Genomic DNA, 15,730 nt, shown 5'->3' with positions numbered 1-15,730 from the left:
CTTGCAATTTTGTCATGTTTTCGATAGCCTACATATTTATTTCATTGGTAAAATCATGCATTTAATATAAAATAAAGCATGTTTACCCATGGCGTATTTTCCATAAAGTACTTAATAGATGCAAAATTGATGCATAAAAACTTTGAACCTCGCATATATTCAAAGGCTCCCCAGAAAAAAAACAGCATTTTACTATACTGCTTTGCTTTCTAAATTATTTATGCAAAACACAAATTTATGATTTGATTAAAAATCACCTTTAGATTCGAAAATAATTTTGTTAGAGATCGGTTAAACTTTTTTCAATGTGTTCGAACGGTTGATTCGCAACATTAAACTGACGAATCGAAACCACGGCATTTCGTCTATTCGTCCGTAAACGGGAATGGGACATTTCGTTCGTACGAATGATGTTCGAATACACGTTTCGTTTGAAACTAAAATGGCATACATAACGTTTCGCATATGGTTAATCACATGAATTGGACTGATTACATCAAGGCTTAGCATTTATTTTAAAAAGTTTACTGATATTTGAATATTTTGTGGCAAACGAGTCGCGTTCGAATTCATTCGAGTGAAAACAAGAATGGCTTATTCGTATTCGTTCGAAAGTACCCGTTCGTCGTATTGCGGATACGGACGTAAACAAGAATGAGGGTGTATAAACAAGCGGCCATTGTTCCCTGTGTCGATTGTGATCGAACATTGAAGTGAAGTGATACCGTTAGTCCATACAAACTATAAACAGTTTATTTGTGCCTTTTCCTCGGTGAGGTTTTTTGCACCTTCGCACCGAACCGTTAGCTGGTGCTTTGTGCTTTTCCTCGTAGAGGTTTTTTGGCATCAATTAAAGTGGCAATCGACCAAGAGCAGGTCTTGGCGACCGTTCCTTGCATTTGTACAACAAGCTAAGTATTGCCTTTTTCTTTATTCTTATTACTTATTACAGTTTATTGTTGCATCCCTCTTATAATTTACCACTTGCCTAAATATAACCTCGTGCTACAGTAAGCACAATGAGTCCTCCCCCTCCAGACGAAGAAATGAAGACAGATCCTAATCCGCCTGTTGTTGACAGTAATAAAACCCCCCGGATTAAGGAATATTCCGATGAACCCTCGCTATCGACCGGTCCATATGTGGTGTACTTCCGGGCCAAATCTAAAGATAAAGCATTGAATTTATTGACATTAAATAAGAACCTGACGTCACATTACCCGACTATCACACAAATAGTAAAAATGCGCTCCGACAAACTCAGGGTCTCGTTGACCAGCTTAAAGCAGGCTAATGAGATCGTTCGAAATGAGCTCTTTACGCGGGATTATCGCGTATATGTACCAGCCCGCGAAGTCGAAATAGACGGCGTGGTCACAGATGCAGGTTTGACTTGCGCAGATATTCTTGAGCACGGGGTTGGCGGTTTCAAAAACCCCTTACTCAAGAATCTGAAGATACTGGATTGCAAACGCTTGCATTCAGTATCGATCGCCGAGGATGGGTCAAAATCTTATCCTCAATCGAACTCGTATCGTGTGACCTTCGCTGGTTCGGCTTTGCCAAATTATGTCCTTCTGGACAGGGTTCGTCTACCCGTACGTCTCTTCGTGCCGCGGGTTATGAACTGTACTAATTGCCAGCAATTAGGACACACAGCCTCCCATTGTGCGAATCGGCCCCGTGTTCGAAGTGTGGAGAGCGTCATGCGGATGGCTCTTGCGGAAGAGACATTGAAAAGTGTCTCTACTGCAGTGAGGGTCCGCATGATCTCTCAGCATGTCCCACCTACAAATTGCGTGGAGATAAGCTAAAGCACTCTTTGAGGGAACGCTCCAAGCGCACATTTGCAGAAATGCTAAAGAGTGCTACACCACCAAGCCCATCTGCAAATCCCTATGCTTGCTTGTCAACAGACGAGTGCGATTCAGACGACCCTCTCGAAGGCACATCTTCGGCCATCCCTCGTAGCAACAGGAAAAGGAGAAATATTTCCTCTCATAAGCTACCTAGTAAGGGTTCGAAGGTGGCCCTTGAGGGGCCTCCAAAAGTAACAGCTAATGGTAGTGTTAGTAAAACACCGAAGCAAAGAATAGCTCCTGATCTAGAAAAACTGAGATCTGATAAGGAGTTTCCAACACTTCCTAAGACAAACAAAAACTCAATTGCCCCTAAAGACCAGTCAAAGAATCAACCAAATGCTGGATTTATTAAATTCTCTGATATAGTGGACTGGATTTTTAAAACTTTCAATATCTCTGACCCCTTGAAAGGTATTTTGATGACCTTTGTACCCGTAGCTGAGACGTTTTTGAAACAGTTGACTGTAAAATGGCCCCTTCTTTCAGCGATTGTATCCTTCGATGGCTAATTTATCCAATGAGGTCAAGGATTTGATCACTGTTTTACAATGGAATTGCAGAAGTATCATCCCAAAAATTGATTCCTTCAAACATCTATTATATACCACGAATTGCGATGCATTTGCATTGTGCGAAACTTGGTTAACTTCTGAAATATCTCTCAACTTCCACAATTTTAATATTATTCGTTTGGATCGAGAAACCCCCTATGGAGGAGTACTTTTGGGAATCAAAAAGTGCTATTCCTTTTATCGAATTAACCTCCTCTCGATACCAGGTATTGAAGTTGTCGCATGTCATGTTACAATCAAAGGTAAGGACCTTTGTATTGCTTCCATCTACATTCCCCCTAGAGCCTCGGTTGGGCATCAGCGGCTCAGTGATATCATAGAACTCCTTCCCGCACCAACGTTGGTTTTAGGAGACTTTAACTCACACGGTACGGGATGGGGTTGTCTTCATGACGATAACAGATCAACTATGATCCATGATATTTGCGACAACTTCAATATGACAATATTGAATACGGGAGAAATGACACGGATTCCTGCACCACCAGCAAGACCAAGTGCGCTGGATTTATCCCTTTGCTCGACATCGCTACGGTTGGATTGCAAGTGGAAGGTAATCCCCGATCCTCACGGTAGCGATCATCTACCTATCGTAATTTCAATCGCCAACGGATTAAGACCATCGGAGACAATCAATGTTTCGTATGACCTCACACGAAATATTGATTGGAAATATTACGCAAATGCGATGTCTGAGAAACTGGAAACAACACAAGAACTTCCTCCGGAGGAAGAGTACACGCTTTTGACTGGCTTGATTCTCGACTCCGCGATTCAAGCTCAGACGAAACGTGTACCCGGCGCGAAAACTAACATCCTTCCTCCCAATCCGTGGTGGGACAAAGAATGCTCATCACTGAACGCGGAAAGATCTTTAGCATTCAAAAAGTTCAGAAAATATGGAATACCTGATAATTATAGAAATTACGCAGCGCTAGATAAGCAAATGAAGAACTTAGTTAAAGCAAAGAAACTAGGTTACTGGCGACGGTTTGTTGACGGATTAACAAAAGAAACATCGATGAGCACTCTTTGGAACACAGCCCGACGAATGCGAAACCAAAACACCACGAACGAAAGCGACGAATATTCCAACCGTTGGATATTCGATTTCGCTAAAAAAGTATGTCCAGACTCTGTTCCGGAACAGAAGATCTCCCGCGCCGCGACATCAAATACAAACGAAACACCGTTTTCGATGGTAGAGTTCTCACTTGCGCTCTTGTCATGTAACAATAAGGCCCCGGGGTTAGACAGAATCAAATTCAACTTGTTGAAGAATCTGCCTGACACCGCCAAAAGACGCTTGCTGAATTTATTCAACAAGTTCCTCGAGGGTAATATTGTCCCACACGACTGGAGACAAGTGAGAGTTATCGCCATTCAAAAACCTGGGAAACCAGCCTCCGATCACAATTCGTATCGGCCGATTGCTATGCTTTCCTGTATCCGGAAGTTGTTCGAAAAAATGATTCTCTTCCGTCTAGACAATTGGGTCGAAACTAATGGCTTTCTTTCAGATACACAATTTGGTTTCCGCAGGGGTAAAAGAAACGAACGATTGTCTTGCGTTGCTCTCAACAGAAATTCAAATGGCATTTGCTCGTAAAGAACAAATGGCATCAGTATTTCTAGACATCAAGGGGGCTTTTGATTCAGTTTCTATAAATATCCTATCTAAGAAGCTGCACCAGCATGGTCTTTCGCCGGTTTTGAACACCTTTTTATATAATCTATTGTCCGAGAAACACATGTATTTCGCACATGGTGATTTGTCGACAATAAGATTTAGCTACATGGGTCTTCCTCAGGGCTCATGCTTAAGCCCCCTTTTATACAATTTTTACGTAAAAGATATCGATGAATATATCAACACATCTTGCACGCTAAGACAACTTGCCGACGACAGCGTTGTGTCCATTATAGGATCCAAAACTGCCGATCTGCAAGGACCATTACAAGATACACTCCACAACTTGTCCACGTGGGCTCTTCAACTTGGTATCGACTTCTCTACGGAGAAAACTGAGCTGGTTGTATTTTCAAGGAAGCGAGAACCAGCACAACTACAGCTTCAACTAAGGGGTGAAACCATAGCTCAGGTCTTCACATTCAAATATCTCGGGGTCTGGTTCGACTCCAAAGGCACCTGGGAAGTCATATTAGGTATCTGAAACAAAAATGCCAACAGAGAATTAACTTTCTTCGTACAATAACCGGATCATGGTGGGGTGCCCACCCAGGAGACCTGATCAGGCTGTACCAAACAACGATATTGTCCGTAATGGAATATGGATGCTTCTGCTTCCGATCCGCCGCGAACACCCATTTCATTAAACTGGGAAGAGTTCAGTATCGTTGTTTACGTATTGCCTTAGGTTGCATGCAGTCGACTCATACGATGAGTCTCGAAGTGCTTGCGGGCGTCTTACCGTTGAAAAATCGATTCTGGGATCTCTCATATCGATTGCTAACCCGATGCGATATCTTAAATCCGATGGTGATTGAAAACTTCGAAAGGCTTGTCGAGCTCAATTCTCAGACCCGTTTTATGTCCTTGTATTTTGATTACATGGCTCAGAATATTAATCCTTCTTCGTTTGTTTCCAACCGTGCTCATTTGTTGGATACTTCTGATTCTACTGTGTTTTTCGACACATCCATGAGAGAAGAGATTCGTGGAATTCCGGATCACGTGCGCCCTCAAGTGGCCCCAAATATTTTTTATAATAAATTTAGAACAGTCAACTGTGAAAAGATGTTTTACACTGACGGATCAAACATCAACGAGTCCACAGGCTTCGGCATCTTCAATCAGAACATCACCGCTTCGTACAAACTCAGTGATCCGGCTTCAGTTTACGTCGCAGAATTAGCTGCTATTCAGTACACCCTCGAGATCATTGAAACGTTGCCCAAAGACCATTACTTCATTGTCACGGACAGTCTAAGCTCAATAGAAGCTCTCCGGGCAATGAAGCCAGGAAAGTATCCCCCATATTTCCTGGGGAAAATACGGGAACACTTGCGAACTTTATCTGAACGGTCTTATTCAATATCGTTAGTCTGGGTCCCTTCACATTGTTCCATTCCGGGAAATGAAAAGGCAGACTCATTGGCTAAAGTGGGCGCATTAGAAGGTGATATTTATGAAAGACCAATCTGCTTCAATGAATTTTTCAGTATTTCTCGTCGAAGAGCACTTGAAAGTTGGCAAACTTCATGGAGTAATGACGAACTGGGACGATGGCTACATTCCATTATCCCTAGGGTATCGACGAAACCTTGGTTCAGGAGGATGAACGTGAGTCGCGATTTCATTCGTGTTATGTCTCGGCTCATGTCTAATCACTACACATTCAACGCACATCTTCGGCGTATTGGGGTCATGGAGAGCGGTCTCTGCACCTGTGGCAACGGTTATCAGGACATCGAGCATGTCGTATGGTCATGTGTGGGGTATTGTGACGCCAGGTCTGTTTTAAAGGACTCCCTCAGGGCCCGAGGTAGACCACCTGATGTTCCGATTCGAGATGTGTTGGCGAGTCGGGATATATCATATATGTTACTCATATATAAATTCCTTAAACACATTAATATACAAGTGTAATCTGCGTTAGTTACCCCTGTTCCTCGACTGATGCGAAGAAGAAACTTCACCCACAGGTTCGACACTAACATCCGCCCGAATCTCCCCATCCCTCGTCTGTCCACCATCTTCATTGGAACTAACAAGATCTTTCTGCTGTCACTAAATTTTCTGCTTCCCCCTCCCACGTTTTTTCACCATCTCGATGTCAACTAATTAGATCTTTGTCGTTCTTAGTCATTTTGTTCCCATATCCCCTTTTTACGCTGTTCTCCGTAATATTTACTTCTCTGTATATTTTTTTTTTTCATTTCCCTCCGTAACATCATCATCATTGCCCACGGACGGCCGCTGTAGTCTATGAGATGAATATGGGCCACCCGCCTGGTATTCGTAGCCTGGGGGTGTCCCCCGCGAACCCACACGGACAGAAAGAAGCGGCTAATACCAAGATACTTACCAACGTGTTACATTCAGTACGCCGGCCGGTGCCGATTGCTAGCTGAAGGCGGGATCTGCCAAAGTCATTACATTATCTTAATATACTATCCTAGTTTTAAGTTATTTGTTAATTAAAATTAGAAAAAGCCCTTGGCATCTTAGAGCTTAAGCAGTGTGCCTTAATAAATTATATGATTGAAAAAAAAAAACCTACAGAATGATACAGTGCCTTGTTCGCGTAGATCATCCTTAAGAAAACGAAGTGGGTTCACTATTATATGTACTTCCAGCAACGAAACCCCAGCACCGGTATAATCGAAGTCACCAACTAACATGGCGTACAAAATCTACTAGTTTTTATTCAAATTTTGAAGTTTTTATACGATTTGTACTCTGAACGATGGTTAAAATTTTTGTTGAATCCGAAAATATGTAGTAATATTTGGTAGGACCATAGGACGTAACCTTTCATTTGGCACTAAGATTGGAAATATCGGTTCTTCAAACTCTGAGAAAAGTTAGTGAGATCCACTTTTGAGCATATGAATATTTTATCCCATCGTTAATCGAAAACCGAGAACCAGGATAGCCAGAATCGGTTTCTTTAGCTGCCTACTGATAATGGCTATCGATTTGTGGAGTTTTGAGTCCTACTTGGAATTTTTTGCGGTTTTTTGTTTCGCCGGTTTAATATTTACAATATTTAACACACTTTACCCTATAACTCCGGAACCGGAAGTCGGATCCGGATGAAATTCAGGAATTCCGCATGACACCGTGAGACCTAAGTTTGTGGAAATCGGTCAAACCATCGCTGAGAAAAGTGAGTGAGATCCACTTTGGAATATATGAACACTATTTCCGGTGCTTCCGAAACCGGAGATCAGGAACCAGGATAACTGGAATCGATTTGTTTAGTTGCCTATTGATAATGGCTATCGATTTGCGGAGTTTTGAGTCCAGTTTAGAATTTTTTTTGCGGTTTTTTGTCTCGCCGGTTTAAGTGGCATCAGTGAGAATCATTTGAATATAAGTATTATAAAAATTGGATGAGCGGTCTCTGAGAAAATCGAGTGCACATATTTGTTACATACTGTAGCATTATAATATTGATCCGATTAACCCAAACGAAACACTTTCCCATATTCCAGCATTCACACGACCTTTAACCAATCCTTCTCTGATCACAGATCATAAACTAAATCCGAACATGTACTAAAATCCTTACATCCTTAATCCTGCAAGTACCATGAATCCAAATTAGTAGCAGGTCGTAAAAACACTTGGCGATCGTTACATTTCCCAAGAACCAGCCATATGGTTCACATCAAGTTCCCATGCTAGCCGGCCGTGTTGCAACATATGCTGCACACGGCGAGCTAAGCAAGCTTCCCACACTATCCGCCAATGCGACATTTCTTTCCCTTGCGTAATGCGCTATAGGTTCAATCACTTTCTTTTGCATTGATGCACCAATCGATATTCTCTCTCTTTTTCCTCTCTCCCGCTAACAAATTATTTAACGAAAATATTGTAACTGGCTCCTCCCACCTTTATGTACGTAGAACAGGCAGTAGGTTAGTTTAAGTTTAGAACTCCTCAATAAAATCATTCTTGGTAAAACAATCGAGAAAGAAGGTTTACTACCTTCTAATGTTCTTAATTAATGAACAAAAAAGAAACAAGAATAAAAATGTAAATTACAGTGTATCTCGTGCTTAAAATCACTTAATTAGTGTTATCTGTCGATGCGTCGCTGAAATGGTTAATAAGCTATACGCGCAAACCAAAGTAAAGAATAAAAATAAATTACATAAACAAATTAAATTAACACATACACATATACACAGCTATCATCATCGATAACCGTTCACACATTCGTGTGGATTACCACCTTTGGCTCTTCTTTTGGGGAGTGTCCGAGCTTCTGGTTTTTAGACAGCTCAAGCGGAGAATGCCTAGGATGTGTTGGGGGTTAAACAGTGGGCTCTGTTGAATTCCCATGAAAAGCCTCACATTTGCAAGCAACTCCGTACAAGCGACCTTGTACCGCTTCCAAAGTGCCTCAGCCCAACCACCCCGAGTGCCAGCCGGCACATCAGGATCAATGTCAGTAACATCCTGATTATGACATACTGGTCAACGCAAATGTCAACGGACTACGGAATACGGATCGGATGGCAACGATGGGCCGACATTCGTGCCATTCTGCTCCCTGAGTAAAGAAGTGTGACAACTATTTGAAACGGCGTGTGGGCTAATGGTGCGTCTGTTTCGTCCCGGTAAAACCTTGGCAGGCCTCCGGAAACGTTCTTCATCTGTCCGTCAGTTTGGATGGGTACTAGGCTCGAATGTAACATTCCCGACTTACGCTGATCTGGCTCTGGACACGAACCCCATGAAGGTACGTGTTCAACCCTCACTTGGCCTCCCTGTTTTATAGACAATCAAGAGATCACGAAAGCGACTACGTACAGCGGGCCCGGAGGGGGACCCAATAACATGGAAGGAGAAAACGGAAGTAACACCGGAAAGGTGGCGAATCCGTTTGCCAGAAGAGGATTGCTGAGGTCTCCGTCTCAGCAAATAGAAGGAACAGAACAGCGACAAGAATCGGCTTAACAACGAAGTGCGATACACGCGGAGCAGCAGCGTGAAGAAGTCCAGAAGCAGCAGCCGACGATTAGCGGATGGAGCGTGCCTCAACAACAGCCGAAGGTAGTCGTGGCTAAGAACTTGACGGATGAGCTACACGAGTTCTTCGACAAAAAGCACAACGTGCAAAAGGACATCAAGGAATTAGTTTTGAAGATTCGGAGGGCTCTCGGAGCTGCCGTGAAAAAGCGTGACGCAGAGAACGGATGAGGCAGAGAGCGAAGTAGCAGCGAGTAAACACGCTCTGCAGTAGCTACGCAGCGGCAGCAGCAACGAGCCATGGTCGGAATCATAGAGACGCCGAAGAATCATCGGAATACTCGCTCGGAGAAAAGCAGCAGAGATCCGCCAGGAGAAGAGGAAGTCCCGAAGAAACAAAGAAACGAACGGGAGCGCTTCAGCAATCGGAGTGATGATGGATGGTGCACTGTGGATAGCCAGCAGACGAAGAATAAGAAGCAAAAGGAGAAGGAAGAAAAGAAAAGTAGGAAGAAAACAAAGAAGACAAGAGAAAGGAACAAAAGAAAAAAGAAAATGACCGCCGTGGCAAACTTCAAGACGACGTACGCAGCGCTCCTCAGGAAAGTGAGGGAGGACCTGTAGCGTTGGGTGAAAACGTGGTAAAGACCAGGCGCACCCAGAAAGGAGAGATGCTGTTCGAGCTCAAGCAGGATCCTTCGGTTAAGAGCTCAGAGTAACGGAAGCTCATTGCGAAATCCTTGGGCAGCGAGGCCACCGTGAAAGCTCTTTCGCAGGAGGCAGTGGTAGAGGTCAAGGATTTGGACGAGGTCACCACTGAGGAAGAGTTGAGGGACCGAGCAGTGCAACTTGGAAGTATCGGTGACAATCCCATCGGCTCATTTCAAAAGTCTCCGGATGAATCAGCAGACCCCACGGCGAAGTAAACTTTAGCCTGACGCAGTTCCTCACAGGTCACGGTTGTTTTATGTGGTACCTCCACAAGTTCTGCCACACGTCATCTCCATCTTGCCCTGGCTGCCCAAATGAGCTTGAGACGGCAGAACACGTCATGTGTGCTTGTGTCCGGTGTGGCAAAACAGGAGATTTGGTGTCGGAAGAAACTCTTTCGTCGGGGAGCTCTCCATCGGCGTAGTCTAGATCCTTCGACGGGGATTAGTTGAGTCGAGCTGCGTCGAATGGTATATGACATTCGGCCCTCCGGACCTCGGTTAAAAGATCGGTTTTCACAGTGATTGCATAACCTTTCTATATGAGAAAGGTAAAAAAATTAAGTTTAGATTTCGCTCAAATTTTGGAAAACGAACTGAGCAAATGTCTGTGTGTATGTATGTCTAAATTAGAGATGCGCGAATCTCAGAGAAGGCTGGACCGATTTTGACCAAACTAGTTGCAAATGAAAGGTTCTCCAGGAAGTATAAACGCCATTGGTTTTGTTTTTGGATCTGATGATTACTTTCCGAGTTATACAAACTTTTATTCCATAATTAGCTGTTTTTTACCAATATCTGTCACAATTGAGCTTGAAAACTAAAAATATGCTCGAAATTTAGATACCTTATCGTAATACCAATTGTACGAGTTTAAGATATCGATTTTTTTGCCATCACCCTCAATCTTGTTTACGGACATATGCGATACGTTCGAAAGTATGCCAAATTCGTATTACCGTTTACGCTAGAATCAATCACACTTTCAAACATCGTACATGCATAAGAAAAACGCCAATCCAATTTCAAATCATCAGTTCTGGTACAGTTTTAAGTTTAAATGAAAAAAATTTGATATAATTTGTTATTTGACTTGTTTTTCGCTGATTTTGTATCATCATGCTTGTTTACGTCCGTATCTACTATTCGACGAACACATACTTTCGAACGAATGCGTGCAAGCCATTCTTGTTTTCACTCGAATGCGTACGAACGGGTTCCCTGTGCAAAGCTAGAGTCGGCATCGCAGGTAATTTTTTAGGAAAATTCCAAGCATCAAAGAGGTGACAAATGCAACATAATAAATGAATATCGTACTCGAAAAAAATTTTATTCGAGTCAGTAAATACAATTTTGGAATTGACTTTCCATTCGTACGAATGATGTTCGAATATCGTTTGAAGCTAAACTTACATACATTCTAGCGTTTCGCATATGATTAATCACAAATATTGGACTGGATTCATTAAGGCTTAGCATGTATTTGAAGAAGTTTACTGATATTTGAATATTTTGTGGCAAACGAGTCGCGTTCGAATTTTTTCGAGCGAAAACAAGAATGGCTTATTCGCATTCGTTCGAAAGTACCCCGTCCGTCGTATGGTCGATACGGACGTAAACAAGGATGAGGGTGATTATTTGACTTTATTTCGTGTTTTTAAAGGTGTTTTTTATGAAACACAAAACTAGATTGGTTTTTATGAAAACAAAGTCTGGATTAATGAAAAACCAATTTTCAAACCCAAATAATTGCTCCAACGCACTAACTAGTTCGCATCCTCTTCTTATGCTACTAACGCAGAAGACGATAGCACCTAGTCGACGCCGTTACAAATTGTCATCATAGACAGACGGGAAAGCAAGACATGGGAACTTGTGAGCGCTTAGATATGTCAACTTGTGAAGACAAACTTTCCGCAATGTAAAGCTTCACCGGAAATTAGTGTTAGAGGAAGTATTTCTTTAATGTTCTAAGAATAAATAATGCTACGTACAAAATGTTGACAACCAAAAACATACTGTAGGATGGATATTCATATGTCGCATACGAAGTCCTTATGTAATATCCAAATAGCTTAAAATAAATCCTAGATTATTTCTATAGCACTCTGGTACAAAATTCGAGTTGCCATCTAAGTAACGAATGGCCGCTCGGAACATCTTTTCGGAAATTTCCACATTTACCGCATTGGTATCCTGCAACCAAAAATTGACAATCGGTTGTTGGTCAAATTTCTCGTATCTATACATTAGCTTCATGGTCTTGTGTCTATCCAGATGGATATTACGATGCGTTTTCTTTGCGACTACGAACACCTCATCGTTATCATAGTCATGGTATGTTTGTTGCTGGTTCTCACCTTCATTGTCAGGTTGTTCATCACCAGAGGACGAATCTATATCCAAAGTCTTACGAATTTTGAACACGTTCAAGTTGACATCCATTATTTGAACCAGAAGGTAGAATATTTCGCCGTCTAATCCTGGTCGGCGCATCTCGAAAATAATTTTGAAAATCGGCGGCAAACCGAGATGTGATATGAAGTTGAAATCATTCACTGTTTTGCGGACCAGGTATTCAAAATTTGCTAGCAGTTGATCTTTTTGAAATAGACATAGTCGAGTTGGCGTGGTTTCTTCCGAATTGTTCTGAAAGATTGAAAACGTGCATTGAAATAACGAAATTAAACTTTTTAATTAAAGTGGATCTTACATTCGGAACTTGAAAACGTAGATTTTCGTACCACAATTTTGCGGAACCGTTCCGTTTCATTGTTCCCAAATACTGCAGACATCGTTTGCAATACAAAAATCGTTCTGCTTTTAGGTGAACCCTAAGTAGGTGTTTTCTATCAAGAATTGCATAGAACGGCCCGAAAAATAAATCCGTCTCTGATGGTGCTAGCTTGTTTGAGTGAAACGTGTTCGAGGAAGACTCTCCGTTTGTCTGACTGACACCTGCACACTCGTGCAAATGTTGATGACAGTACCAATCGTTACTATCCATGTGATCGGAAGGCAATTCGAGAATTCGTTTGAATTTGATTGATTCGTCGCGCAGTGGACTACAGCAGTTACTACATAATAGTATATAGTCGGTGTCCGTTTGTAGGCCACATTCTAACTTCAAATCGGAGCATACGTTATAGTCGTTGATTTCCAACACCTCCGAATGGAATATATTCTCGTTGGTGTTGATTCTGAAGCATATGTAGCTATTTTTGATCATCAACGAACTTAACGTTTGGGTGTGCAACTTGAAATAATCTCCCAGTCGGATTTCATAACATTCGTCATTATTCTCAGTGGTTATAATTATGCGATCGGAGCCGAGGTCAATTTTAGTCGATTTTATTTCTGCAAAGCGACGACTAAAACCAATAAAAAAATTTGCACTTTGCAGTCGAGGTCGGAGCTCGATTAACACACGTTCGATGTTCCCAACGGCCATTTCTTGAGTATGATGTGGAGAACTTGCTATTAACTATATGACGGCGAGAAATATGCTATCTAATTGTTAGGAAAACTATTCGATTCTAGCTCGTTTCACTTCCGGTTCGTCTGATGAACTATTTCTAGCTGCCCTCAGTTTTTCATATAGTTTATCGGTTTCTTTTGCAACAAAAGAAAGCGTAACTTTCTGGTAGTAATCCGACAATAACTCAAGGTTGTTAATAACTGTCGACAACAAATGACTTTTCTCGCAGCTAATACCCGGAGGATCGTGCTTAAGATAGGTGAAATGCACGTGAAAGTGATAGAAAGTCGGTTGATAATGTATGTATATTCTGAGCTGATCAGGCTCAATTCCGTACCGGCTTTTTATTGCTTCGATGCCTCGATCCCTGATATTCTTCAATAGTGGCAGATGACTGGCATTCAAATCTCGAAGTGATTTAATTCCTCGCTGACGCACTATGGCCAACAAATACAACTGCTCTAGTGTTTTACCATCCCATTTCAAATCAGGCAGTAAAATAAAACCAGTTTCTTCGGTAGGGTCTTCGTAAACAATCCGTTCCTTTTCTTTACGATGCTCGAGTATATTGTATAGCCACTGAAATTATTTAATAAATAAACTTTAGAAACATTACGTTGAGTATAGACAGCTCTACTGCCAAAAGACACATGTTTTTTTCGTTTTTTAGGATTCATGTTGTCATTACTACACTAATTAAATTTCTGATCGATTTGCTCACATACGTCTGTATGTATTAACGATTCTTGCGGTGTAACGGAATAACTGCAATAACCTACCTCTAGACTCAGCTGTTCCTGCTTCAAATGAGGTAAAGACACGGTCTGATAATCAAAAGCAGTTTCCTCTACGAGATATCTTGTATGCGCGGAAAACTTCAAGATATGCTTCTCGCTAGCTGGATAGATGATTGTAACCTTGATTTCTGCACACAAAGAAACAAAAATTTCGCATGCGTTAAACTTCACCACAAAAAAACGTGACCACAACTTACGATTGACCTCCGGATCTACCATACACAGAAAATTTCCGTATATATCGTTAGTGAATTCCGTTCTCAGCTGGGACGTGGTCGCGAAGAAACTTCGATTAACAGTACAATTTGATTTTTGTTCACTTTCACTGCTCAATGACGTCTCGATAGGCGAATATGCTGTCGTCACTGCCGTCGACTGTTGACGCGAATTTTTGAGTTGTTCCTCAGTGAAAGCAGTTTTTTCTAAAACAATGATCGCGTAATCGTCATGTGAAAGATTCGCGAAATGACCCAATAGCGTAACGGATTTATGGGTACTGTTGTTGCTTAAAATACGAGTGGGTTCAAAGTATTCCAACTTAAACCTGCTGTCGGTTCTATTACTACTACCATCAACACCTATAGACGATGATTCAAGTGCTGACGACGGCGACGTCGCTGTTGATGCTGCTGTTTCTGGCTGACCTTCGTGGGAATGTGATTCGTCATAATCTTTTGTTTTGCAACTGTTACTTGGCAATACGTTTACTGTTTTCAGCATGTTCAAACAAAATTCTGGTGTGGTAAACAATATTGTGGCTTGATTTACAAACTATTAGGAAACCTATAGATATTCGACTAATATTAAGAGCAACACGCACAAACTAAAGCACAAAAGACGCATGAGAAAAAGCGCGTCCCACGTTTTGGCATAAATCACAACCAGAGATGCCATTTATACAGATTTATCTGTATTAATCAGATTTTTACATACGCATACAGAATACAGATTTCCTAAATTTAATACGAATCTCCTAAAAAGCAACATAAAAACTTTTTCGTATGAGCAATCTATTAGTATTTGATTGCAGTGACCAGAATCAAAGTCTTGGTCTCATTGAATCTACCATTTTACAGCCATAATTAAACATCTTTTAACATCATTTTATTGTTGAAATTTAATTTTATTAGTGAATACAGATAAATACAGATTTTTTATAGAGAGTAATGCAGATTTCCTATGAAAATATCTGGCATCTCTGATCACAACATCGAGTGACAGGTATGTACGTTAATTAAAAAAATGCCAGATTTAGGAAAATTGATTTATACGACTTTCAATATCAGAGTTGCCATTTTAAAATCTGTGTTTCAACTTGAAAAATCTGTGTTGCATATTTTCGATCATAATCTGTGAACATCTGTGAAAAACATTTTGAAAGTCCCACTTTATGATTGATTTTATTGTGACCCACTTTGTAAAAATATCCACCAAATGTTGTGATATCATTGAAAACCCCTTCCGCTATGTGTGGGGTTAATGTGATCAGCTTCAAATTGATGCAACATGGGATACTTAACATCGATTAAATCCATAAAGTTTGTTAGGTAGGCCAAATTATATGAAGTGGCCAAAATACCACTGCATACTCATAAAAATCTGCAGAAATCTGTAAATTTTAATAAACTCTGTGTTCTGTGACACAGA

The 15,730-nt window shown here is 41.3% G+C and overlaps 2 protein-coding genes across 2 annotated transcripts; both read right to left on the bottom strand.

Annotated features, from left to right (window-relative positions):
• Window positions 1-11,808: 11,808 nt before the first annotated feature.
• On the bottom strand, window positions 11,809-13,259 carry LOC131436663 (uncharacterized). The gene is made up of 2 exons (XM_058605517.1): window positions 12,522-13,259; window positions 11,809-12,457 (listed from the first exon to the last, which is right to left on the bottom strand). The coding sequence occupies exons 1-2, from the start codon at window positions 13,257-13,259 to the stop codon at window positions 11,864-11,866; spliced, it is 1,332 nt and encodes a 443-aa protein (XP_058461500.1). The 3' UTR covers window positions 11,809-11,863.
• A 75-nt stretch (window positions 13,260-13,334) lies between these two features.
• LOC131436664 (m7GpppX diphosphatase) lies at window positions 13,335-14,955 on the bottom strand. Its single transcript, XM_058605518.1, has 3 exons — window positions 14,281-14,955; window positions 14,066-14,211; window positions 13,335-13,865 (listed from the first exon to the last, which is right to left on the bottom strand). The coding sequence occupies exons 1-3, from the start codon at window positions 14,801-14,803 to the stop codon at window positions 13,335-13,337; spliced, it is 1,200 nt and encodes a 399-aa protein (XP_058461501.1). The 5' UTR covers window positions 14,804-14,955.
• Window positions 14,956-15,730: the final 775 nt, after the last annotated feature.

The sequence above is a fragment of the Malaya genurostris genome, chromosome 3, assembly GCF_030247185.1.
Source record: "Malaya genurostris strain Urasoe2022 chromosome 3, Malgen_1.1, whole genome shotgun sequence".
Lineage (NCBI taxonomy): Eukaryota > Metazoa > Arthropoda > Insecta > Diptera > Culicidae > Malaya > Malaya genurostris.
The sequence above is the reverse complement of the archived record's forward strand: the minus strand, read 5'-3'. Positions and strand labels throughout refer to the sequence as shown.

Bases quoted from the DNA above. Each gene is read 5' to 3' on its own strand.
- LOC131436664 (XM_058605518.1), bottom strand. From the start codon at position 14,803: ATGCTGAAAACAGTAAACGTATTGCCAAGTAACAGTTGCAAAACAAAA. The intron at 14,212-14,280 runs GTAAGTTGTGGT...CTTTGTGTGCAG, and splicing joins GGTAGATCCGGAGGTCAATC to AAATCAAGGTTACAATCATC. The intron at 13,866-14,065 runs GTAGGTTATTGC...AAATAATTTCAG, and splicing joins AGGAACAGCTGAGTCTAGAG to TGGCTATACAATATACTCGA.
- LOC131436663 (XM_058605517.1), bottom strand. From the start codon at position 13,259: ATGGCCGTTGGGAACATCGAACGTGTGTTAATCGAGCTCCGACCTCGA. The intron at 12,458-12,521 runs GTAAGATCCACT...TCAATCTTTCAG, and splicing joins TACGTTTTCAAGTTCCGAAT to AACAATTCGGAAGAAACCAC.